The sequence below is a fragment of the Strigops habroptila genome, chromosome 11 (genome assembly GCF_004027225.2).
Source record: "Strigops habroptila isolate Jane chromosome 11, bStrHab1.2.pri, whole genome shotgun sequence".
Taxonomy (NCBI): domain Eukaryota; kingdom Metazoa; phylum Chordata; class Aves; order Psittaciformes; family Psittacidae; genus Strigops; species Strigops habroptila.
This window is the reverse complement of record NC_046360.1, coordinates 18417169-18441272: the sequence shown is the minus strand read 5'-3', so window position 1 is coordinate 18441272 and position 24104 is coordinate 18417169. Positions and strand designations below refer to the sequence as shown.

Here is a 24104-nt window from a genome sequence, read left to right as displayed (position 1 = left end):
AGGACTCATGCAGAAGCAGGTTCTGGTACTTGCAAAAAAGTAAAGATTTGATGAAAAAATGGAGGAGAAATTATTTTCTCTCTGCAGTCTGTCTTAGTGACATGGATCTATTGTTTGGTTGGGTTTTTTTAACGCAGTGTAGGCACACTCGTGATTTAGAAGCTCTGAGCACTTCCTTAGCCACACACATGATTTCTCTTCCTTTATCACCTGAATAAAAGAGTAGTAATTAAAACTAAAGCTATGACTACTTGTGAACAGGATTGTAACGTATCCAAGGCAACCAAAGGCCATGAAAATTGTGCTGAACTATGACAGCAGAGATGAAAAGAGTAATTAATGGGAAGAAATGTTATTATGAATTCAAAGCTTGTTGGCAGTGTTGATGTTTTTACACCACTGTTAAACAAAGATGAGAATGAGAGCTGGCAACAGATGTAGTAAGACGCTATAGTCTAACACTCAGACACAGGCCTGAAGGGCTTGTCCCTGTTTCAGACCCTGGCGCTGATACAATCCAGCTGGTTTAGTTCTGTAGAAAACAAGAGCATGTTGTGAAACACAAAGCACAGCCATGCAAACACAGCACAGAAATACAGATAAAACCAGTCTTAAATGAACTGCACTTAACACGCAGGAAAAGACATCCCTTGTTACTCATACTCTAATAAAAGAAAGCTAACGATAGTGCTACAATATTAGATTTACAGCTTGAGGAAAGGTCAATGCAGCGTCTCCACACTGACATTTTACTCCCAGTCCCAGGGCCTGGTGAGGCTGCTCTTCTCTTGGGAAAGACATTTCAACACAGTGTTTAAAGGGGGGTCTTTAAACAAAACTGTGACGACTAAATGAAGGGCGTAACCGTGGCTATTGCCCCTGTGTTGTGCTGCCGGGGCCTTTCACACAGGAGCGGGTTTGTGCAACTCTTGGTGCTAATTCATTTACACAGTTCCTAGGCAAAAGGGACAGGGTTTATGTAGGAATCCTCATAGCTGAGGCGTTTACCTCACTCGAAGCGGTAGCATTACTTATGGGTTTTGTGTAAGACATTCTAAGAGTAAATTCTGTGCAGAAATTCAATTAAAAAACCCATCGAAAACATTTTATTTCAGGCGTGTTTTGGTTGCAAATGTAACGCGGCAGGAGCCCTGGTTCAGAGGCGCCCGCACGAGCACCCCCGCGGTGGCAGGGCTCTGGTCACAGCCGCTGGCTGTGTCGCGACAGTCCCCGGTGTCCACCATTTCCTGCGCTGCGGCCGCTGGCGCCCGGCCCGCCCGTCAAGATGGCCGCCGCGGGCGGTGCGCAGCCGGCGGGACCGCGGGGCCGTGCCTCGGGCCGTGCCCGCGGCAGGGGGGGTGGCGGCGGCTCGGGACCGCGCCAGTCCCGCCGGGGCGTGCGGGTTACCGACAGGCAAAGCGGGGCTGCCCGCCTCGGCCGGGGAGCAGAGCCCGCGGTGGTGGCAGCGGGCACGCTCGGTTCTGCGTGGGGCCGAGCCGCGCGTCCTGCCCCCCGCGGGACTCCCGCCGGGCTGCGGAGCGGGGGCCCGGGCAGGGAGAGCGCGGCTCCCGCAACCCCGTGTGGTGGCGTGTCGCCGCGGGGCAGCCCGAGCTCCCCTCCCGCGTGAGGCAGCGGGCGGGCGCGGGGAGGAGGCCGGAGCTGCCTGTGCAGTGAGTCACGGGGCGAAGGGCAGGGAGGTGCCGCCGCGCCCGGCAGTGGCCGCGCTCCCCTGCGCCACCCCCGGCCCGGCGCGGCGCGGCGCAGCGTAACGCAGCGCAACGCAGCGCAGACAGCGCGGCATAGCGCGCAGAGGCCGGCGGTAGGCGGGCCCCTCCCACCTCCGGACTGCGATGGTTGGGCGCCCCCGTCCCTAGCTCTGATTGGCCACCCGGAAAAGCGGTTTGCTCCCATTGGCTGAGAGGTGGACTCCAGTGAGCCGTGCGCAGAGTAGTAGGGAGGGGCGGGGTGATCCTGGGGGGAGAGTGCGCGGGGCCGTGTGCAAACCGCGTGTGGCGCAGCCAGAAGGGACGCGGGGCGGGCGAGCAGCGCCGGAGAGCGGGGCCGACTGTCGTCCGGGCGGGCGACTGCCGCAGCGGGGCGAGGGGCCGCAGGTAACTGCCGTGGGGCTGCTGCGGCCGCGGGCGGGCCGCGGGGGCAGAGCGCGGGGGGATGATGGCGCTGGCGCACTCAGGCCTAGTGCGCGGGAAAGTGGCGCCGACCGGGCCCGGGCGCGATTCCCTGCTCCGGAGCGCGTGGGGAGGCGGCGGGGGCTGGTGTGGGGTGGACGGGGAGCGCCGCGGAGGGAGCGGGGCGCTGCAGGCCGGGCGAGGGCGGGCGGTGGCGGCGGGTGAGTCAGGCTCCAGCGGGTTCCGGGAGGCGGCGGGGAGCCTGCGCTGCTCGGCGGCGGGGGAGGGAAGGCCGAGGTGGGGGCGGGCAGCCCCGGCCCGCTCGGCCAGGCCGGGCGCTCCCCGCGAGCAGCCTCCCGCGGGCCCGCGGCGGCGCTCGGCCTGGTGGCCGGGGTCCGGCCGCGGCGCTGGGTAGGCCGGCGGCGCGGGGGTGGCGGGCGGGGGCAGCGCGGCCGGGCCGGCGGCGTGGGGAGGGGAAAGCGCCCGGGCCGGCCGCGGCCTGGGGCGTGCGAGCAACTTCGCTGCGGGTGAGCGCTGCGGCGAGCCCGGGAGGAGGAGGCGGCGAGAGCCCGGGGCGGAGGGCAGGGGCCGGGAATTAAACTGTTTGTTCTTCTCTTTCCTCGTTTTTCTGTGTTGCGATGGGTTCTGGTACTCTTGACCCGCCGCTGGACTCGGCCCCGCGGTGCCGAGCGGGGAGCCCGGCGGAGCGGTGGCGGCCGCGCCGCACCACGTGGCCCGCTCCCCACGTGTGAGGCTCCGCCGGAGACAAGGGGGTCGAGGTGTTGCAAGCGTTTGTCTCCGGCCACAGGCATGGCCGGTGGCCTGCTCCGCATCCAAGTGTGACCTATAAATGGATAGGAAAAACAGCCTGTGACATCTACACAGTGCAGACTAGTGCAGCAGCCTCTTATTTGAGTTCCTGTCAGACGCAGTTCTCAAGTAACTGCTCTTACTCATTTAGTGTCCAGAATTGTCATAAGCAATTATTAAACTTCATAGTGGGTTTTATTTTTCATTTCAGCACTTAATAAGGTCCCCTTGCAGGGCAGCGGTAGGGTTGCCTAGTCCATGGTTTTTTCCCTCAAAGTTGCCTACAGAAGCACTCCTGCATGTGTCTTCAAAGTGAAGAGGTTAAATAAGTTCACCAGGGCTGCAGAACAACCTTATGAGTTTTACAGGCTTAACCTGCCGTGTTTTAAAACTGGCTTTGTTAATATCGGGACTGAATTTTATGTTAAGAAGTTCACATGTTGCTGATGTTTACTTCTCTTTAAAAGTTTAAAACTCTGTATACAGATAGCAAGAAAAATAAAAGGGGAAGGTGGCAGAATGTAGATATTGGGTAGATAATCTATAACTTGTCCCACTCTATATTAACTAGTATCGATAGGCAGAAAGTGCTGCAGAATCACTTGGAACTTTTACTGGCCTGATTTATGCCTGCAAAGCTGTCCAAGCTTTACTAGGCTAATCAAAGTCATGATGTCTTTTTGACATGGTTTCTGGCACCTCAATAGGGATCCAAGTTCTTGGAGTTATAGTTAATATTCACATTATAATATTCACAGCTTGGCTGTGGAATGTATTGAAGGGACCCAGATGGAGCATAGAGCTTGGCTTTCCACTTCTTCAGGTTTTCCTTGATGTTTCAAACTACTTCCTTTCAGAATTGAGGTATTATGACCTGGTGGTCAGAATACCTAATTTTGTGTCTTTTCCAGTAAGGACAAAAGCTCACGACAGGAGCATGACTAACTTGCTGTAGCATGTTTTCGGGTTACAGATGAGGCAGTTCAACCTGCTGAATACTCAGTAGCTTTGGTGTGAGTCTTGTGTCCTGTGCTGAAGAATTCTCAAAACATGCTTCTTGGGGAAGTAAAAACAGTGGAGTAGCATTTCTCTTTAAATGAATAATACTTTGACTTCTCTTTTAAAATGCTGGAACTTCTGTTAGAAGTCCTTCCTGCGTTTCCGTTTCTTTATCTTGTAGGAAAGCAAAGCTGTGCTTCCTATTCCATAGGGGTTTTGCCATGTTCAGGCTGGCTCCTCACTTTAAGGTGTGGTGTAAGTTGGCCACCAATGGAAAGAAACTGCTGATTTCTCAACATTTGCCTCTTTGAATCAGCTGACTTGCCAAAGAGCTCTTAAGTATGGCGGCTGTAGCAGTGGGGTTTTATCTAGCCTGTCCTTTGACTGAAGGTGTGAAGTCCTGTTAATGTTGAATGGAAGTGATACTTGTAGATCAGAAGAAGCAGCTGGTAAGTACAGTGAAGAGAGCTGCTCCTGTTACAGTGGGCTCTTGAATTCTGAGGAATTGGTAGTACCCAGAAGAACTGGGAGTAATATTGGAGGTGAAGTTCAGCTTCCTTTCGAGTTACTTTTACTTTTGTTTACTTTACTTGTACTACCTCTTCCTCAGAGGTATCTAGGCTAAAAGCCATAAAATAAGCATTTCAGTGGAGCTCAGTGGCAGTTCATGCCATCTAGATGGGCTGCTAAGGGATATGGATATTAAATCTTGTGTGTGAAGACTGGAGATTAATAGCACACCTCCTATTTTAAGAGTGTTGAATGTGTATAAACTGTAAAGCCACAGAAAAGCATCATCTTCCACTTGAAGTTTGATAGAAGAAACTTGAAGTTTCGGTATCACTGTAAGAATCACAAAGAAACTTTGTCACATAGAAGTTTGGTGCTAAAGTTGCACTCCAAAGCTTCAAATCTGACCTAGGAACCACTGTGGTGGCACCTCTCACACGGATCTTTGAGCTGTTCTCAGCACCTGATCTTTAGCAGTAGCAAATTGTACAGAACAAAGTCTAAAATTCAATCTTAATATTTGCTGAATGGCTGCAAGGTTGTTTATTTCAGTTTCAGATTACAGTTACGGAGCTCTGTAGAAGGAGTAGAGGTAAATGACTACTTTCTGTAGTAGAAAGGTAACTAGAGGCAACTAGCCTTGAGTTTCTTCACAAGCTTTAGAATCTGTTCTGTGGGGCAGTGGCTGGGTGTATCCTGCAGGATTTTACTGGGCTCAGAAATGCCAGCTGAGGCTGTAGTTGGAATTTGTTTTCCATTATTATTTTTCCTGTTCTGGAGAGGTAAAATTCCAGTTCTGGGATGTGAGGAGGGGGAGGGAGCTGCGAACTGGATGTGAGGAGGGGGAGGGAGCTGCTTTGGATAACACATTTGAGCTGCAGAAAACACTGATAGATGTGACTGAGTGAGAACTCTCCAAGAAGACTTAAACAAGTATTTCAGGTGGCCTTGATAGATAAAAGGAACTGCTGGAAACTTGCCTGTGATGGCAAAATGGAGGAGTATCGACTAATAGAGAAGAACTTGAACTTGGGTGGATTTTACTGTCCTAATTGTGTTTTTCCTGCAAGTAACTGAGCACTGCGATGGTGTCCAAGCTGCTTAGAGGCTGTCCATTTAAGGACTTGTCTTCTGAACCAGCCTGGGCTGGATTTTGCTCCTTAAAGGTGGCTGTTGCCTTTATCTGAAAGCTGAATCTTTATATTGGTTTTTAAAACAGCTTACACGGGTGGGGAATCTTGTTCTGTGTAGGGCTTCTTAGAGTAAAACTGGTGTCAGCTGCATCCTCCTCCAGCCGGTGAGCTGCTATTCAGTTTCAGATATTTCACAGGAAGAATGCAGAAGTTAAACACTGAGACACTGGTGAGGAGAAATTCCAGGCAAACTGTTTGATACTTTCATGTACTTAAGGTATTAGAAGATGGAGCAGCATGATTTGTAATCATGCTTTGTCGTAGCTGCTGTGGCAGCTGTAGTGTCCAAATATCCCTGAATTCAGGGGAAAAAGGGGCCTCTGAAGGTCAAGGGGTTTACATTAATAAATAGTCTTGACTGTGCAGAGACTGATGTTTGACTTCAGACTTCTTGCTCAGTTTAATCTTACTTTGCCAACTTGCCATGTACCAGAGGAAAAGGAACTTCACGTTTTCCTCTTGAAGGAGCAGTTAAAAAGGAAGGAACTTTGAATCAGACATAAAACTTCTCTTCTTCGCATTCCTTTGAGGCAGTGAGTAGTCAGCTTTCATCCATCACGCAGATCCTGACTGGCAGATTGACAGGCTTAGGTACAGGCTGGCAGAGTCATCTGAGCATAAAAACTTTGCACTCTGTATCTGCAGCAGGTCTAACTCACCTGTGAAACCTTTGTCTTCTACCATATCTTAAGCTAACTGCTTCTGTTGGGTTCTTCATAGGGTAACTGCTGGCAATATTCAGTCCTGTCACAACATGCTGTAGTCTCAAGTTGGTGGTTTGGAATGAGAGTCTGGTAGTTGTTATTATCTGTTACCATAATGGCAATGATATACTGCCATTCTGTTACAGCTGTGGGCATTCTGTTCTCTTTAACAGATCTTATATTGCTGTTCTGTAACGTTTTAATGTGTGAAGACTTTTGAGAAGAGCTGCGAGATGAATGAAGAGTATTTCTTGTATAAATTCAGAGACCCCCATCTTGTCCTTCTCGAAATGAAAAGCAGCATCAGCTCTTGTGCCGGAGCCCAGCTCCTGCGCTTGGCTTTGCCTGTGTTTTTCCTGTTCTGCAGTGTCAACAGGGTTGCTATGAAAACAGGCATAAACAATAGCACACTGAGCGCCAGCTGCTGCCACCACAGCACAGCTCTTCACCCTTGGGTGCCTAGTGAGGTGCTTGGAAATCCTGAACACCGAGATGAAGCAGAGAAGAATGGGTTGTGTAAAATCCAGGTTATATTTCTTTTAAGTGCTCAGATAGTCGGTTGTTGGGTGTTTTTATTCTTGCTGGGATCTGTTTAAGATCTCCTTGCACCCTTTCATTGCAGAACTTTAAGAGCAAAAAAAATGTGGTGCAGCTGGAAGGTAGATGTGGGATTATGGAAGTCGCATACTGAAGTTTGTGTCTCTTGTACTTTCAGTTCTCAGGCTTCTGCTCAGGTTGGAAGCATGGATGGTGGCTGCTGTGCTGAAGATGATTGGAGAGAGAGGAACTGTTTTGAGGGAGGAGTGGCTGAAAAAGCCACACTAAATTTGTTCAGCATTGGAGTACTTTAAAAATAACTAAATAAAAATTCCTGTTCAGATACACACTCTCCATTTAAGAGCTAAATGTTAGGATACTAATTCTGGTTCCTTCTTGAGGTCATGTGCTGTTCTTACTGCTTCTGGAGTGGCTTCCTTTAAGGCACATTCATGAGTGTTCCTGGTAATCTGGAATGCTGGATGGCTTGGGGGGAGGGAAGCATTCTGTTACATGATGGAAGTTGGAGGGCTGCAGGAGGATTATCTTGATGGAGGATCAGGTAAACCACCAAACATACCAGATAATGACTCTACTTCTCTTGGGTTAAGAATAATGAAGTAGGAGAGAGCATCTGAAGTATTTAAACTTAAGGAGACTTGTTCAAAACAAAGCTTGACGTGCATATTTTTAGACCAGTGTACTTTAAACTTGTCTTCAAGAACGCTTTAAAAAAAGCCTCCAATTTAAATGTTTAACTTCCTTGTTCTTTGCTTTCTAGTCCTAGAAGTCTTGTGTAACTGCTTTACAGCTTAGGGGAGTTAGGGTGCTGTGACTGCAGTCTGCAACCTGCCCCATCCTGACCACCACAGCCGTGCCTGTGGCAGGTGGGGGTCCTGCTCACTGCGGTGCATACCTCCATTCCCCAATAAGGGCAGAAGTGGTGCTTTACGCAGGCACGCCTCTGGTGCTTCCCTAGCATTCTGAGGATGTTTTCCAAGTTAGCCTTCTAGATATCTGGCAAGTGTCTGGTGTCTTTTAGGGAAGCCAAATCTCTTAAGACATTTTCTTGCATATAAACCTGGGAGTAAAGCACACATCCTGAGCTATAGGTTAACACTGAAGTTGTGGTTCTTGTTTGTCAGAGTTTAACTGCTATTTAGGCTGTAAAAGAGCTTCGGTCTCCCAAGTACTAATCTAGTGTACTCTTTAAGGCTTTAGGCTTAACACTGCCCGTTCTAGAGTAAAGCTTGATTAGTCAGTACGTGTTGTAGCTGACAGCCACACACTTCAAGAGAAAGCTTAACAAGTCCCAGGAAGAAATAATTTGAGATAAGAAGCTGGGTTTTGAGTTTAACTCTGAGGAATAAGGCAGAAGGTGTGTTACTGAAAGAGAGCAACAGGAAGGCTGGTAAGACAAGAGCTAAAGGGGTCTCCTTTTCCCCCACCCCTAAGCATTTTATAAGGTTTTAAAGTAGTTACAAAAAAGCAGCAACAATTCTCTAGTGTGCTGTTTGTTTGGCTGTTCAAACCTGCCTTAATCCAAGCAAAGCAGAGACAAACTTTCATCCTCCACCGTGGTTTTCCTTCCCTTTGCCAGTAGGGTGGGAAACCTCTAGATCTCTTGCTGTAATGTAGCCCTGGGCTGGGGGAGGAGAGTTTGTTCTAACAACGTGTGTCTTCCTCCGCAGCTGACCTGCAGCCATGAGCAGCAATGAGTGCTTCAAGTGCGGACGCACCGGCCACTGGGCTCGGGAGTGCCCCACTGGAATTGGCCGTGGTCGTGGGATGAGGAGCCGTGGCAGAGGTGATTAGATTGCTGTGGCTTTCAGTGTGTTTGTAGTAAGATCTGCAGCTGACTGTTGTGTATAGTGTGTAAATCCGGCTCTCTGTCTGCAGTGAAGCAGTTAGGACGCAAATGGGTAATAAATTTTGCTCGTTCTTACCTCTGCGTAAGAATTTTGCTAGAGGCGTCAGAGAGCGGAGCTAACTTGTCAGTTCAGCTGGCAGTGTCCTTGATTAACTCCAAAGAATGTTCTGAACTTAGGGGTTAAGCCTTTTTTTCTCCTGTTGCCCATTTCAAGCAGGCTTCCAGTTCATGTCCTCATCTCTGCCGGACATCTGCTACCGCTGTGGTGAGTCTGGCCACCTTGCCAAGGACTGTGATCTTCAGGAGGATGGTAAGTATCACTAAATATTCTATCTCCTCAATCACATGGGCAGAGACCTGTGGTTGAAGAGAAGGGTTCAGTACACTGATGGTAATTTACTGGGAACAAGCTGTATGTGTCCTTCCTTGGAAGCATGCTACAGCTCACTCTACCAAGGTTTTATAGTCTTGTTTGGTGTGTTTTTCTTATTGTGGAAGCCTGCTATAACTGCGGTAGAGGTGGCCACATTGCGAAGGACTGCAAGGAGCCCAAGAGGGAGAGAGAGCAGTGCTGCTACAACTGTGGCAAACCTGGCCACCTGGCTCGTGACTGTGACCACGCAGATGAGCAGAAGTGCTATTCCTGTGGAGAGTTTGGACACATTCAAAAAGACTGCACCAAAGTGAAATGCTATAGGTAAGGACGGAAGGGGCAACTGCAGAATCTACCTGGAGGGACAGATGTGTTCTCTATCTAGTTTTGATTAGGAAATGAAGCTTAAACTTGGACCAGGGCTTGTGTCTTAATGCAGTTGTTTAAGACTTAAATGCCTGTTAGCAAAGTCAAGTAGTGGACTTGATGCACATCTCTAGATGGCCAGAACCATGCAGGCTTGTGCCAGCAACAGCACGTTCCTGAGTGCAGTATTCTTACCAAGGTTCCCTCCTGGCGAGGAAGGAGGGAGAACGTGGTGCATTTGAGTTAAAACTGATTGCTCTCAAAACAGGGGTAAATTGCAGACAGAAGCATTGGAGTGGGCAAACCCCAGCACACGCACACACACCCCCCCCAAACCCACAACCTTCTGTATTTGATGTACAGTGGTTTTGGCAATACACAGTGATAAATGAGAGCTGATCAGTTGGAACAGTTCCTGGCTGTGGTGAAGACACAAACTTTCCTCATGTCAAAGACTTCTGGAACACTGAAACTGAAGTCTTGAATGCGGAACTAGCATTGCACCAGATTTAAGCAGATAATGTACTTGTGGGGATAGGATTGCTTTTGTGAGTACCTGCTGTGGATGGTTCTGATAAGATCCTTTGCTTTTCCCAGGTGTGGTGAAACTGGCCATGTAGCCATCAACTGCAGCAAGACCAGCGAAGTCAACTGCTACCGCTGCGGCGAGTCAGGGCACCTTGCACGGGAATGCACAATTGAAGCTACAGCCTAATTATTTTCCTTTGTCGCCCCTCCTTTTTCTGATTGATGGTTGTATTATTTTTCTCTGAATCCTCTTCACTGGCCAAAGGTTGGCAGATAGAGGCTACTCCCAGGCCAGTGAGCTTTACTTGCCGTGTAAAAGGAGGAAAGGGGTGGAAAAATCAACTTTCTGCATTTAACTACAAAAATGTTTATGTTTAGTTTGGTAGAGGTGTTATGTATAATGCTTTGTTAAAGAACCCCCTTTCCGTGCCACTGGTGATAGGGATTGATGAGTGGGAAGAGTTGAGTCAGACCAGCAAAAACCCTCTCTGGGTTACATGGAAGTGATCCTATGCAGGAGGAAAGAAATTCTGGAAGTGTCTAAACTTCCTCATAACTTTAATTTTATTACAATGGCCTTGGATTGTCTGACCTCAGTAGCTGTTAACACCAAGTAATACCTGTATCGGGCCCTACCTAGAGCATATAGCTGAGTGGGAGTAAACAAACAAGATGCACATGCCTGTTAATGGCCATGAGAGAGAGAGAGAGAGAAATCAGGAATAAACTTAAAAGTAACAGTAATTCAGTCAATGAATGTTCACGTTGGAGTTACAGAACGTTATGGGGAGCTTTTGAATAAATACTTCAAAGTCAATCTGGAACCCAGACATCAGTGCTCATAGCATATACAATTTGGAGCTATTCAGGAGTTGCAAATAAATGCATTTTCACAGAAATCAAGATGTTATTTTTGTATACTATATCACTTAGACAACTGAGTTTCATTTGCTTGTAATCAGTTTTTAAAGTAAGATGGTAAAAGCAATTGAAGTCCTAGAACATAGAAAATGTAATTTTAAACTATCAATAAAGCTGGAGGAGGAAGGGGAGTTTGGCTAAAGTTCCTTTTGTTTATTTTTGGTTTCATGTACACAGTGCAAAAATATTAAAAAGGGGTATGTGGAGGTGTAAAAAGCTTAGTTTGGACTTTTCTTTTGTATTGTGTTCAGTCCCCATCGGGTGGCGTCCCGCTGCGGCTGTGTTGTGTGTGCAGGCTGCTGCCGCAGTCTGTGCCCAGGGCTTGTGTGAGTCCCCAGTGTGGAGGAGGTTAATGGGCTGTTGGCAGTGCTGCAGCCTCCACAGCCGTCATTACACTGAGAACCGATGCATCAGACACCCAGCATTCTGGGCACTGCCCCTTCCCCTGCCTCATCCTGCTGTGTTGCTTGACTAAGGGTTAGTCAGCAGGTACAGAAAGGCTGTGTCCGCTCCCTGATGTGGTGCGAATACAGCCTTGGCTCGCAAGGACAAGGGGGAGATGTTCTGGGCTGGCTGGGGCAGAGGGGCTGTCGAAGGCAGTTGGCAGCTCTGGAGCCCTGCCTAGGTGGCTCCAGGAGCTGCAGCAGGTTGTTGTTGGGGCTCGCTCTGGTCACCATAAGGGCTGCATGCTCTGATCTCCTTTTGCATTGTCACACAGCTTTCTGTACTTTCAAACCCCAGAAGTGTTACAATTCCACCGGCTGTGTGTGCTGCAGGGGTGAAAGTGGCCTGTGGTCTCCCTTTAGCGGTGATGTGCACCAGGCTGATGAGCCGCCCCTGTGCCTGGGTACAGCCGGGCTGGTGCTGTTGCATGTTCTCTAGGTGGGTGTTCAAGCTAACCAGCTGCGTGCCGCATCAACACCCCCAGTCCTGGAAGCCGGGCTGTGCGATGTGGGGCACTCGTGCCCATGGAGGTTGTGATCACCCCAGAACAGCCTCTGGCTTCTGGAAGCAGCCAGGCTTACAGCAGAGCGGCGAGACCTCATGATCTGGTGCATTCCATGGATCAGGAATGCAGAGAGATAAGTAATGGATTATTTCCCACAAACAGGGCTTAGAGAGTGAGAGAAAAGTTTGTAACTGGAGACACAAGTTTTCACAGAATCACAGAATCCCAGCCTGGTTTGGGTTGGAAGGGCCCTTAAAGCTCATCCAGTTCCAACCCCCTGCCACGGGCAGGGACACCTTCCACTAGAGCAGGTTGCTCCAAGCCCCTGTGTCCAACCTGGCCTTGAACACTGCCAGGGATGGGGCAGCCACAGCTTCTCTGTGCAGCGGGTCCCAGACGCCGGATTCCAGGCTCCGGTTCCCGCGGGCAGCAGGACCGCCCGTCCGCTGGGTGGCGCCCCGCAGCAGCGGGCCGCGCACGCGCGCGGGCCGGGCTGGGTCACTTCCGGTGTCAGTGAGTGCCGTGTTCTGGCGGGGCCGAGGCGGGCGGCAGCACCATGGTGAGCGCGGCGCCGGGCCCGGGCGGGCGGGAGGGAGGAGCCGGCGGGGCCCCGGTCCCGGTCCCGGTCCCGGTCCCGCCGCGGGGCGGGGGGCGCGTCGCTGCCGGGCCCCCTCGGTAACAGCGCGTGTGTTCTCTCTTGCAGGCTCGAAACGCGGAAAAGGCGATGTGAGTGCTGCAGGGCTCCGTGCGGGCGCAGCTCCGCCTCAGCGTGGAGACCCTCAGCTGCCGGGCCTGGTTGGGCGCGGTGCCGGGCACCGCAGCGCTCTGTGCCGCCTGCGGGACTCGCCGTGCGGCTGCTCTGAGGCGCCGGGAGTCCGATGGCGCGCTTCGGCGCTTGTTGCACTGCCCGGGGCGGGGGGGGGGTGGTACAAGGCATCTGCGCGCAGCGAACCTGGCGCCGCGGAGCCCGCAGGCCGGGCCGGGCGCTGTGACACACCGGTGCTGGGAGGAGCTGCAGCAGGGGCTGGGTGGTGGGTGCGGGGAAACACGCTCCGATGGCCCCAGCAGTGTTCAAGGCCAGGTCGGACACAGGGGCTTGGAGCAACCTGCTCTAGTGGAAGGTGTCCCTGCCCGTGGCAGGGGGTTGGAACTGTATGAGCTTTAAGGGCCCTTCCAACCCAAACCAGTCTGGGATTATAAGTATAAATCTTGCTTGGCAGCTGCTCGGACTAAACTTATGGGTTTTAACCTATTTCTTTTTCTATGGACTTTGCTGAGTGCTGCTCCAAAAGGTTTGCAGAGCGCGTGTTTAGAACTACTGCATTAGAGACTCTTTAATGAATTTGTCTCATGTTTGTTCTTTTTCCCTAAAATGCTTCCTGAGCTTGTAATAGTAACTCAGGGAGAGGCTGAAGAGGCCACAGCACAGCTGTCTGACACGTTGGAATCACAGAATCAGAATGGTTAGGGTCGGGAGTTATGTTTGCTTTTTGATGTATCCCCTGCTGAGACACGCAGAGTTAGTGCTTGTGCTTGTAACTTGTTGATGCCCTTTTGCTGCTAATAATCTAACACGCTGCCATATGCTAACCAGAAAAAAAGATCAGCTGCTTACCGAGATCTGTGTTTGTCTAAGAAATGAACCACTGAGGGTTCCAGTGTAGAAGAGGTCACTGGCCAGAAGAGCCAGTCAATGAGTGTGTTCAAGCCTTTGTTTTCTACGGACTGTAATTAAGTCCATCGTAACCATCCAGAGCAAAACTTGTTCCTCTTGGGATGTGGATCTGTAGAAGTAAATCTCTTTCCTTTCTTCCTTTAGGACGGCCTTGGCAAGGTTTCGCCAAGCTCAGCTTGAGGAAGGAAAAGTTAAGGTATGGTGTAAAACCCTAAAGCTTTGTGAGCTCTGGTCAAGAGGGGAGTGTGACCCACATACCGAGCTGTGCGGCTGTGGTGGGGTCAGACCCCAGGCAGGAAGGGGTGTCCTGCAGGAAGGGGTGTCCTGCAGGAGTCTGACATGAGGCTCTGGGAGGCACCTGGAGCAGGGACCATATTTCACAGTGACACAAACAAGAAATGGTAAACAGAATTTCCTGAACTAAATAACGTGGTTAAGAGTTTCTACATGTGAAAGGAAAGTGCAAACTGAACAGCACTTGAGTTTCATTTTCTTGATGTAATGTAGATAGACTCTGCAATGGTTTGAAGGAAACCCCAAGCTCCAGTAGTGCTGTTGACACGGGCAGAGTGCTGGCCAGGAGGTGAAAATGACTTTTGAGCCTCAAGTTACCTCCTTTTGCAGCTACTTGTGCAAGTTGATGCACACGCACTTAGTTTTACTGGCAGTAACCCCGGGGTTTGCTTGGATTCCATCCAGGAGAGGCAGAGGGATCCCTCTCATGATCTTGTTCATTGGTAACATTCTGACAACAGCAGCCACAAAGCGAAGGGCCTTCGGGGTCGCTGCGAGCTGGGGGCGTGCATGAGACATAACATTGGCATGTGTTACCCCAGCACGTGATGGCTGTGTGTCTGCTGGAGCTGGCTTCACCCGTCATGCCATGTCCACATGGCTTTCTTGCTTGGTGTAAGGCTGCCAAAAAAATGGACTTTGCAACTTTGGCATTTAAAAACACCACCAATACAGTGAAAAAATAGCACCCCTAAACCCACACAGACCCTCAGAGGTGGATTCTCAACCATCTCTGGGTATTCCTTTGCGTTTTTCACTGAATCATATGCAAGAATATTGCTGTGGGGATCATAGTGTTCTCAGTAACTCTTTTTTGGGCAGGTTTCTAATTTTTAGTTTTGGGTAACTAACAGTGGAACTCTGGGATCTAACTGAGGTGTCCTCACACACGAGTGAGAGCAATATGAGACAGGAAACTGTAGTGCAGAAGATTCCATCAACAACAGCCAGAGAGAAAGATGGGCCAGAGTTTCTGGTACATTGTGTGAGGGAAGGCTTTGTAATGTGTGAGGGGTAGAGCTGTGGAAGTGCAGTGGGAAAGCAACAAAAGAACTGCTCACAATCCTAGGGGTAGCATGAAATATTAGTTTTTGTGTCCTAAATGGAACATTATTTGGCTTGGAGAGGATTGTGTGGTGGTCTGAAAAAGCAAGTTAACAGATTTCATTTTGGATAAGTGGATTTAAGTAATCTGTGTATTCTGTGGCAGTTTCTTTTGTCAGGGCTGTGGATCATCATCGTTTTCCACTTACTAAGAAGGGGTGGGAGCAGCAGCACTGGCGCTCGGGAGCACAGTTTGGGATTAATCAAGCAATAAATTTTGCATGAAATGCTGTAAACGTGTTGATGCTGGGTTAAAACTTCCTGGTGTGTGGATTTCTGTCAAACAGGAACGAAGACCTTTCCTTGCTTCAGAGTGTAATGAACTGCCTAAAGCTGAGAAATGGAGGCGACAGGTAATGTCAAGCTGTCGGTTTTTCTAATTCTCTAACAGGTAGAACTTTAGCACTTCCCATGTTGACAGGTTTGTTCAGGCGTCTTCAGTGTGCTGGCAGTTAAATCACAGTCACTTAGATTGGAAGATCACACAGTTCACCACAGTGTTCAGAGCAGGTTGTGCCACACCAGCCTGCCCACAGCTGTGTCCAGCTGAGTTTTGAGTAGCTTCAGGATTTGGATCCCACAGCTTTCTGGGGCCCTGTTCCAGTGTTTGGTTACCTTCTTAATGATCTTTTTTCCCCTTGAATTTAATCAGTTTCCCCAGTTCCAACTTGTATTTGTTGCTACTTGTCCTGTTGTTGTGCACCTCTCAGACAGCCTGGTTCAGTCTTTGCTGTACCCTCTGTAGGTTGTTGAAGACAGCAGCAAGTTGTTCCCTTTTTGCCTTCTCTCAAGGCAGATCACAGCCGGTTCTCAGCCTTTCTCTGTACATCACATGCTCCTGCCCTCACGTGTACAGCTGTAAAAACGTAAAAAGCTTCTGATGTACTACATTTGTGTCTGAATGAAATCTTTGTTGGTGTTTGGAATTGATAAGCTCAGGTCCATTTCCTAGATCAGAGACAACTTAGAAGTCGGATTTTTCTAGCGGGTTTTTCAGCTTTTTCTAGCTTGTTAGTTTGAGAAGTTCACTTCTGTGTTCTTGTCTGCCCAGATCATCGGGGAAATTTCCAAGAAAGTGGCACAGATTCAAAATGGTAAGGCTTCCCTAAGAGCATTTTATTTTTTAGAATCCCCAATCCTAACCAGTTACAGTAAAAATCCCATTTCATGTGAACTACGCAGTTCCCATTGCATGAGTTCTGGAATGACTCTGGTGCTTCTGGTAAGCTGCCTAGTTCATTGTCTTTTCCCGCTGTAACAGCTGGCTTGGGGGAATTCAGAATCCGGGACCTGAATGATGAAATAAACAAACTTCTGAGGGAGAAGGGGCACTGGGAATTCCGAATAAAGGAGTTGGGAGGCCCTGACTATGCTGTAAGTGTGCATTGGTTTCTATTGTAAATGTGGGATTTGTAGTAAAAGTAGAGAACCTGTACAAAAATGAGCCATGAGGGTGTTTTACATGTGGGGTAGTTTGAACTGATACAACATTATATCCTTTCTCAATCCTTTAATCTATCAAGATGCTTGGGAAAACAGGAAATACAAGATGCAAGAGCAATGAGATTTTAAACCATGAACTCTCTCTGTTTTCCAGCGGATTGGGCCGAAAATGTTGGATCATGAAGGGAAAGAAGTTCCAGGAAACAGAGGTTACAAATACTTTGGAGCTGCAAAGGATTTACCAGGAGTTAGAGAACTTTTTGAAAAGGAGCGTAAGTAAATAGCAACTCTCCCCAGACGTGAATCTACGTAATAGTATATCTTGAGTAAAATGTCTGTGTAGTTATGTGGGGAGTGCTAGTAGCAGTGTATTCTGGCCCATAAATAGATGTAAGTGGATAAAACTTTGTATGTAGATTTGTCATAGAAGGAGTGGGAATTCTGTGCAGCTGGAGAGAGGCAGGGCTGCTGAATCAGCTCTTCCTTGCTTGCCATCTGCAGAGAAAAACTGTGGGAAGTACTCTGTGATCTGGGGGAGCTTGGGACAGGCTTTTAGTTCCTTTCACATAGTCTTGCTCAGTGCTGGGACCCCAGTTCAAGGGGAAACAGCAACACAGAACTGCCACAGGCTGGGAACTGTGCAGTAACACGCCAGTACCCCCGGCACTGGCAGCAGCTGGGATCACACACTGGTTGTTAGCTTGGGCAGGGTAGCTGGGGTTGCTGTGGGGCTGATAGGGGCTGGGAATGCACAAGCTGTCAGGATGGGCCTGCACGAATGACAACTGTTCTTTCAGCTGTGCCTCCACCCCGGAAAACCCGAGCTGAGCTCATGAAGTCCATTGATGCAGAATACTATGGCTACAGGGATGAAGATGATGGTATTCTGGAGCCGCTGGAACAAGAGCATGAAAAGAAAGGTGTGTGAAATTCAACACCTGCGTAAATCGGCCCAAGAAGGGGTCATGGTGGGCTCAGAAGTTAGGATACCTTTTCTTTCCCTGCGGGTGTTGTCTTGTGCTTAGCTGTCAGGGTTCAGCTTCACACAGGTATCCAAGTCACTGTTGTGTAAGGCGTTTCAGGGCTGAGGCAGTGTGCTGTAGAGTTGGCTTTAGAGTCATCTTTACTACTGTTAATGATTTAATACTGTCAGCAAGTGACTTGTTACTGAAGCAAAATCTTTTTTCCCCACCTTTTTCATGCTTAATAACATAAAAGAGTAGGTTGCAGCAGGGAGATTGATGGAACTTGAGGATTATCTCCTCCCTGCTTTGTGAAAACTGGCCATACCATCTGCTTCCTGTCTCACGTCATTATTTATCCATAAACATAGCTGTCTAGTTCTATTGGAGATTAGAGGGGACCTTCTGGAAACCCTGAAGCCCGGGTGGCCTGTGTTAATTTAGCCACATGGATGCATTTGTGAATATTTTTTCCTCTGAAACCCATACTTCCTCAGCAGATAGTATTTATCCATGTCTGCTCACTCTAGCTTTGTTTTTACTGACTTGCCCAGTAAAGACAACAGGATTATGAGTCTAATCCCTGAAACCCTCTTTAAAATTCAGCACTGTGTGACATCTACCTGCTATTTGTGTAGCTTTAAGCAAGAGGCTGTGCACCATCTTTAAGAGCATCATCTGATCCTGGCAATTGGTTGCTGTCTGCATGTGTATTTGTTTTATGATTGCTTCTTCTGAAGCTGATCCTCAGTGCCCTGCTGGAAATGTGCTGGTGTAGGAAGCCCTGGCAGGCTCTTCACAGAATGTGGCAGATAAAACAATCAGGTTTTGTTTGAATGGTGCTTCTTTTTGTGGACAGTTATCTGTTGGGAAGTAGAAAAACCTGAAACATCACTGCAGGAAGTACTTGTTTAAATGATTACAAGTTGTTGAGGTTGTAACTGTTATCAATACTTAGTACTGTCATCCACTTCTTACATTTATGGCTTCTCCATGTGCGATATCTTCATAGCATTGTGTGTTAGAGATCATGCCTTGTCAGTTAGATTATGAGACAGGTAGGAATAGGGGGAATAAAGGAAATATTGCAGGACACTTGTCTGTGTCCTGCAGCGTAGCCTGGAGCCTTAGAGCAAGTGAACAGTAGGTGGCTGGCAGACGGTTGGTGGGTAAGAAGGGAAGTTGTGTGGTGCAGCACCCCCAGAACAAGCCTCGCTCGGGGCTCTTGCACATCTTGCTGACTGGAGACAGGAGAAGTAACTCCTCTGGATTCATGTGGTTATTTAAGAAAACTAACGTCTTTGGTGATTGTGCCACTTGGAATAACCAGGCTAGAGATGCTAACAGAACCAGGGGTGTACTAGTAATGTACAAGTCATGTACTATTAATGCACAATAGCAGAGATGCTCTTAGGGTCACTTGTTTTCTGGGCTCTTGTCGTTTGTACCTTGTTATCAGAAGAGTTACGGTTTTGTGAAACAAAGTGCTGAGGTACCTTTTCTGTTACAAACCCACACAAAACGCAGCGTGTGCCACTAGTTAGTCACATCTTGCTTCTCAGGAAGAGCATTTTAGTGTTTAATCTTTGAGAGCTAGGGGAATGACTGCTGGGTGTTACTGTTGCAGGCATTTCATACTGCCCAGTTACATTGATATTGCACCTCCCCAGGATATTTATACACTGGTGTGGTCACTGATTAAGCTGCTTAAAACTTGTTTTAGTGCTCCTGTGCTGTGTAGTAGAGATACAACAGCCTAATAGCTCTGAGCTAGCAGCAGGTTACAGAACTGGGATTGTGCTACAGAATAAGAGAAATACACTATGAGGTGGAAAGAAGAGTCTTCTGTGGGTGGTCACTGTAAGGAGCATAATTATGTTTAATTACACAGTGATCAGCTTTCCTATAGCTGTTGACACGTGAAGAGCCACTTAGGCTCATGTGTGACCCCTGTTGCTCAGTTCAGAAAGTAGATTGATATTCATCTGTGACATTTAGAGGTCTAAAATGTACCCAAATGAAGGCATTAGCAAGTACCACACTTCCACAATGCCAGCACTGGGGTTTGCTCAGACTGCATTGATGTGTTTTATTAGATACTGCATCAAGGTTCTGTAGTAAGTGTGTGTTGCCAGTGTAGAGGATTTAAGCAAGAAGTTAAGTCTGTTGTAAAAGCTTTGGAATTAGGACCATGCTGCTTTAACTTGCTCTCAGATACACTTGCCATTTTCCTTTGCTAACCAGTTATAGCAGAAGCAGTGGAAAAATGGAAAATGGAGAGAGAAGCACGACTTGCAAGAGGTGAGGAGGAGGAGGAAGAAAATATCTATGCTGTCACCAATGATGAGGTATGTGATGGCTAAGGTGATGTGACTTTTCAACTCTCTTCTACGCTGCCTTCTTGGACATAGAGTTGTTTTGCTGAGAACCTGTCTGTTGCTGTGTTCTGCCCTTCTCTCTGCCTAAGTTACTCTACAATTGTCTCTGTTTAGTGGAAATCAGTAGTAGATGAGCACACTGGTCCGTGTTTAGAGAGCTGGCAGCTAGGGAAGACTTTTTTGTTCGAGTCTCAACTGGCAGTTGAGAGCTCGTGAAATTTAACTGTCATTGTCTGGAATGTGGTATTTGTAAGGTAGTGTGTAGGTAACAGTGATCAGTCTTACTTCTGAGTACAGTGTACATCAGTAGCAGCATGAGTAGTTTTGTGTCCACTAGCATTTCACACTGTTGATGTGTAGCAAAGCCAGGGGTTGCCAGGGTCTTGTTTCTAGTTGAATCATGATACAGCAAGGCTTTGCTGGTGCTGCAGTCACTGCTGTGACACGGCTCTTGGTTCTTTATTCTCCCTGCTCCCAACACCAGTAAGAGAAGTGAGGGATGGTGATGCTGCCCTCCCAGATCCACAAAAGGGCTGCTGGAAACTAGTTCTTATTTTACAGTCCATATCGAAGTGGGTTTATCACAAGAATAAAAAGGAGATAGTCCACCAGGTGAAACTGGTGGTTCCTTCAGTGTCCTGCTTTATTTGTAGTATCTCATGATTGATAAGTCCAGCACTTGAGTGTGAGAACAAAGCAGTACAGAGCTATACAGGGAAGTGGTACATAGCTTTCTTTAAAGCATTTGCTTTCTTCTTAGTTAGCTGGCTGCTCTTTTGTTGATAGCTTTGCTATGGCAGCCAGAGAGGGATGGAAGAGGAGGGGATATAGCTGTACATTCATGGCCATCCCACAGCAGAGCAAAAACCATATATGAAGAACTGTCCTGGGTTCAGCTATAGCAGTCATTTTTCTCCTTCTTAGTAGCTGGTGCAGTGCTGTGTTTTTTAACTTTCAGCCTGGGAACAACGCTGATAACACCGATGTTTTCAGTTGTTGCTAAGTAATGTTTATTCCAACCAAGGACTTTCTCAGTCTCATGCTTTGCCAGGGAGGAGGGGAAGCCGGGAGGAAGCAGAGACAGGACACCTGACCCAAACTAGCCAAAGGGGTATTCCATACCACAGCACATCATGCCCAGTATATAAACCGGGGGGAGTTACCCGGAAAGCCCAGATCACTGCTCGGGTCGGGCTGGGTATCGGTCGGCGGGTGGTGAGCAATTGTATCCTCTCCCCTTGTTATTTCACTAATCATTATTATCATTGGTGGTAGCAGTAGTGGTTTTGTGTTATACCTTAGTTACGGGACTGCTCTTATCTCAACCCGTGGGAGTTACATTCTTCCCATTCTCCTCCCCATCCCTCTGGGAGCGGGGGGAGGAAGAAGGGGGGGAGTGAGCGAGCGGCTGTGTGGTTCTGAGTTACCGGCTGGGCTCAAACCACGACAAGAACGAAAGCAATAACTCTGAAAATGTGAAGGAGCAGGATCTGACCATGATGCTTGTCAGTTTTCCTTTGTTGTTCGGTCCTGTTCACCTGCTTGTTGTGTTCATGGTGTTGATCATGGTCTATCTGGTTCCTCCTGGCAAAGCAAGTAAAAAAGGCGTTTTTGATGACCTCTTTGGAAAGTAAACTTAGTGTGGCTTAATTTTTTCATTTGATTTTGTCAGTCTGATGAGGAAGGTGGCAAGGGAGGAGAAGGTGAAGAAGGCCAACAGAAATTCATTGCGCATGTTCCAGTGCCATCTCAACAGGAGGTAAGATGTTACGCAAGTAACTTGCAGAGATGCACTCTGGCTCCTGCAAGACAGAGATCTTGACTTACAGCAGATCATCAGTAAAAGTGTCCTTGACTTGTTACTACTCTTTAATCCTCTTGCAAATGCTGTGGAACTAGCCAGAATTTTGGTACCATTGCTATAACCCTTTGCACCTGAGCATTTCTAAAACCTTCATAAGTATGACATAGATTGGGAAGTGGTGTGGTGTTATGATCAAGAAAACCTGACTGCCCATTCTGTCTTTACTGTCCTTTTCTGCTGATGGTCTGACTTTTCCCATTAACTTCATGGGATGGTGTCTGAATTGCAGGGTTTGCTCTCGGAAGTTTTCTAAAGTTACTTTGCTGGCATGACCTTGAATATTTTGAAACTGCTCTAGGGTGTATATCACCTTCACAGGGGCAGGATGTTTGAAATACAACTCAGGCAAGAAGGTGTCTGTTGGTAGGTATGCCTGTACATCACACAGATGGCATGTGGGGCTTGTCCCCTGCTTCTGTCCTGTCAGATAACCATCCTGTATTCTCCTTTGAAGTCATGATCCTGCGCAGTCAGCAAAATACACGTTCAATGGCTTGTCAAAACTGCAGGAGGGAAGTGATATTAAAACCATTGCTCTCTGGCTCATGGTTTTCTCTTAATGAAGAGAGCATAACTGACCGTCAGAACTGGCTGATTCATAACCTGCTTTACACAGCAATCTTTTCTAATCAGGCAGTACTTAATGTAACCTTTTATCTTCTTTTAGTGGCAAATCCTTCCATACCTTATGCCTATGGGATGCCTTCTCGATTCTCAATTACAAAAAGCTAAGGTTCAGAACACTTGAGAGATGCTGTGTGCAGCACTGGCACAGACTTTTCCCAGAGAAGCTGTGGCTGCCCCATCCCTGGCAGTGTTCAAGGCCAGGTTGGACACAGGGGCTTGGAGCAACCTGCTCTAGTGGAAGGTGTCCCTGCCCGTGGCAGGGGGTTGGAACTGGATGAGCTTTAATGTCCCTTCCAGCCCAAACCAGCCAAAGATTCTAGAAATATAAAACCATTGCTGAGATAAAACCAACTCTTGCAGGTTGCTGTTATTGGATCTTTAAAGTACATGCTTGTTAATGACCTGTGGCACTTCCAGACAAACTTTAGGTCAGAAGTTTGTAGCTGTTGCTGCTGTGAAAGGCACTCACTGAACTGTTATTTCAGGGGCACAGATTAGTGTGGTGTGACTCCATGTGTTCTGCACTCGTTAAAGCTGTATCTGGGACAGTTCTTTGAAACCAAGCTCAAGTGACTGTACTGAGTAAAATGAAATGGAGCTAACCTCCTAGTTAAAAAGGGTAGGAGCATAGAGCTGAGATGGAGGTTTTGATTTTAGTATGTCTTTCAACTTCCATGAGCTTTAGTTGAGTATTAGAAAAGATACTCCTGACTCATCTTAATTCAACTGCTTTTACACTAGAATTACACTCTAACTTTCATGGTCTGTTTCCTTTGGTTTTCTTCCTCCTGTCTTAATAGCTAAGCGTGCTAGGTTTCGGCACCACAGTTAAGCAGAATGTTGTCCTGTTCTTATATTTGCAGATTGAGGAAGCTCTTGTACGGAGAAAGAAGATGGAACTTCTTCAGAAGTATGCCAGTGAAACCCTCATGGCACAGAGTCAGGAGGCAAAGACACTTTTAGGATTGTAACACTGCACCAGTATGTCCTGGGTTTTGTATAGTCCAGCTAAAAGCAGGAGGTTCACATATTCTGGTCGCAATCACTATTATCTCCCAAAGTCCCTTCGGATGTTAAGAGTAAACTGATGAAGTTACAGGGTGCTCTGCAGGAGAACCATCATTTTGGTTTATCCACTAGCATGACTTGCACTTCAGCGCTGAGAAAGATCAAGCCTAGGTTCGCTTGTCTCTGCATCATCAGCAGCTGCCTTCAACCCTTTCACTCTGAAGCAGTCTGTGCAGTGGTGCCTCTTACAGACAGGACCACAACCCCAGTGACTCCTTAAATCCCGACGGAAAGCTGAGTGCCGTTACTGCCGCTCTGTCCACTGTATCCTGACCGTAAGTGTGCACGTCTTTCTCATGTTGGTTTTTGCTGAGCTGAGACCAGAAGTAACTTCCTCTCTTATGCTCAGTTGATTTACCGGGGTGGCCTGTTCTGATGGCAGATCTTAGGAGTGACTATGAGGTGGATTTGGTTCTTTGTGTAACACATGCAGAATGTGTAAACGCTGTTCCCCTCTTTGTGGTTTGTAACCGTGCCTGGGTGGATTGCTCAATGCTGGATATTTCAGCAGCTATTGTACATACATCCAGCTTTGCAGTGCCTGGTTCAAATATTTTTAGTAAAACTTATTTACAACCTGATGTCTTGTTTCATTCCAGCTCAGAGGATTGTGGTGTTTCCCTCATTGTAGCCAAAGAATGGGATCATAACTGGCCATCAGTGTGGGGATTTGGAGCTCTGTATCCCCTGCTGCTCTTGGCTTGGGTATCCTGTGGCAAGAGGCAGATGACAGCAGAGCTGTGCAGAGTCTCATGGGTGACTGACATCGTTGTGCAGGTTATACAGAATGAATGAAATCCTGA

The 24104-nt window shown here is 48.0% G+C and overlaps 2 protein-coding genes across 10 annotated transcripts; both read left to right on the top strand.

Moving 5' to 3' along the window:
* Positions 1–1918: 1918 nt before the first annotated feature.
* CNBP (CCHC-type zinc finger nucleic acid binding protein) lies at positions 1919–11148 on the top strand. Of its 8 annotated transcripts, none has more exons than XM_030500895.2 (5): positions 1919–2111; positions 8571–8686; positions 8964–9059; positions 9248–9446; positions 10086–11148. In XM_030500895.2, the coding sequence occupies exons 2-5, from the start codon at positions 8584–8586 to the stop codon at positions 10201–10203; spliced, it is 516 nt and encodes a 171-aa protein (XP_030356755.1). In that variant the 5' UTR covers positions 1919–2111; positions 8571–8583; the 3' UTR covers positions 10204–11148. The 8 variants fall into 8 exon arrangements, with proteins under 8 accessions (XP_030356755.1, XP_030356757.1, XP_030356753.1 ...); XM_030500897.2 differs by having other exon boundaries at positions 8967–9059; positions 10086–11083; XM_030500893.2 differs by having other exon boundaries at positions 8967–9059; positions 9245–9446; positions 10086–11083.
* A 1211-nt stretch (positions 11149–12359) lies between these two features.
* ISY1 (ISY1 splicing factor homolog) lies at positions 12360–23882 on the top strand. 2 transcript variants are annotated; one of them, XM_030501822.1, is made up of 11 exons: positions 12360–12445; positions 12590–12612; positions 13706–13757; positions 15247–15312; positions 16011–16053; positions 16221–16333; positions 16557–16674; positions 17200–17322; positions 19609–19712; positions 21415–21501; positions 23097–23882. In XM_030501822.1, exons 1-11 carry the CDS (start codon positions 12443–12445, stop codon positions 23202–23204), a joined length of 840 nt encoding a protein of 279 aa, XP_030357682.1. In that variant the 5' UTR covers positions 12360–12442; the 3' UTR covers positions 23205–23882. The 2 variants fall into 2 exon arrangements, with proteins under 2 accessions (XP_030357682.1, XP_030357683.1); XM_030501823.1 differs by lacking the exons at positions 12360–12445; positions 12590–12612; positions 13706–13757; positions 15247–15312; positions 16011–16053 and adding an exon at positions 13013–13349.
* The last annotated feature ends 222 nt before the right edge of the window (positions 23883–24104 follow it).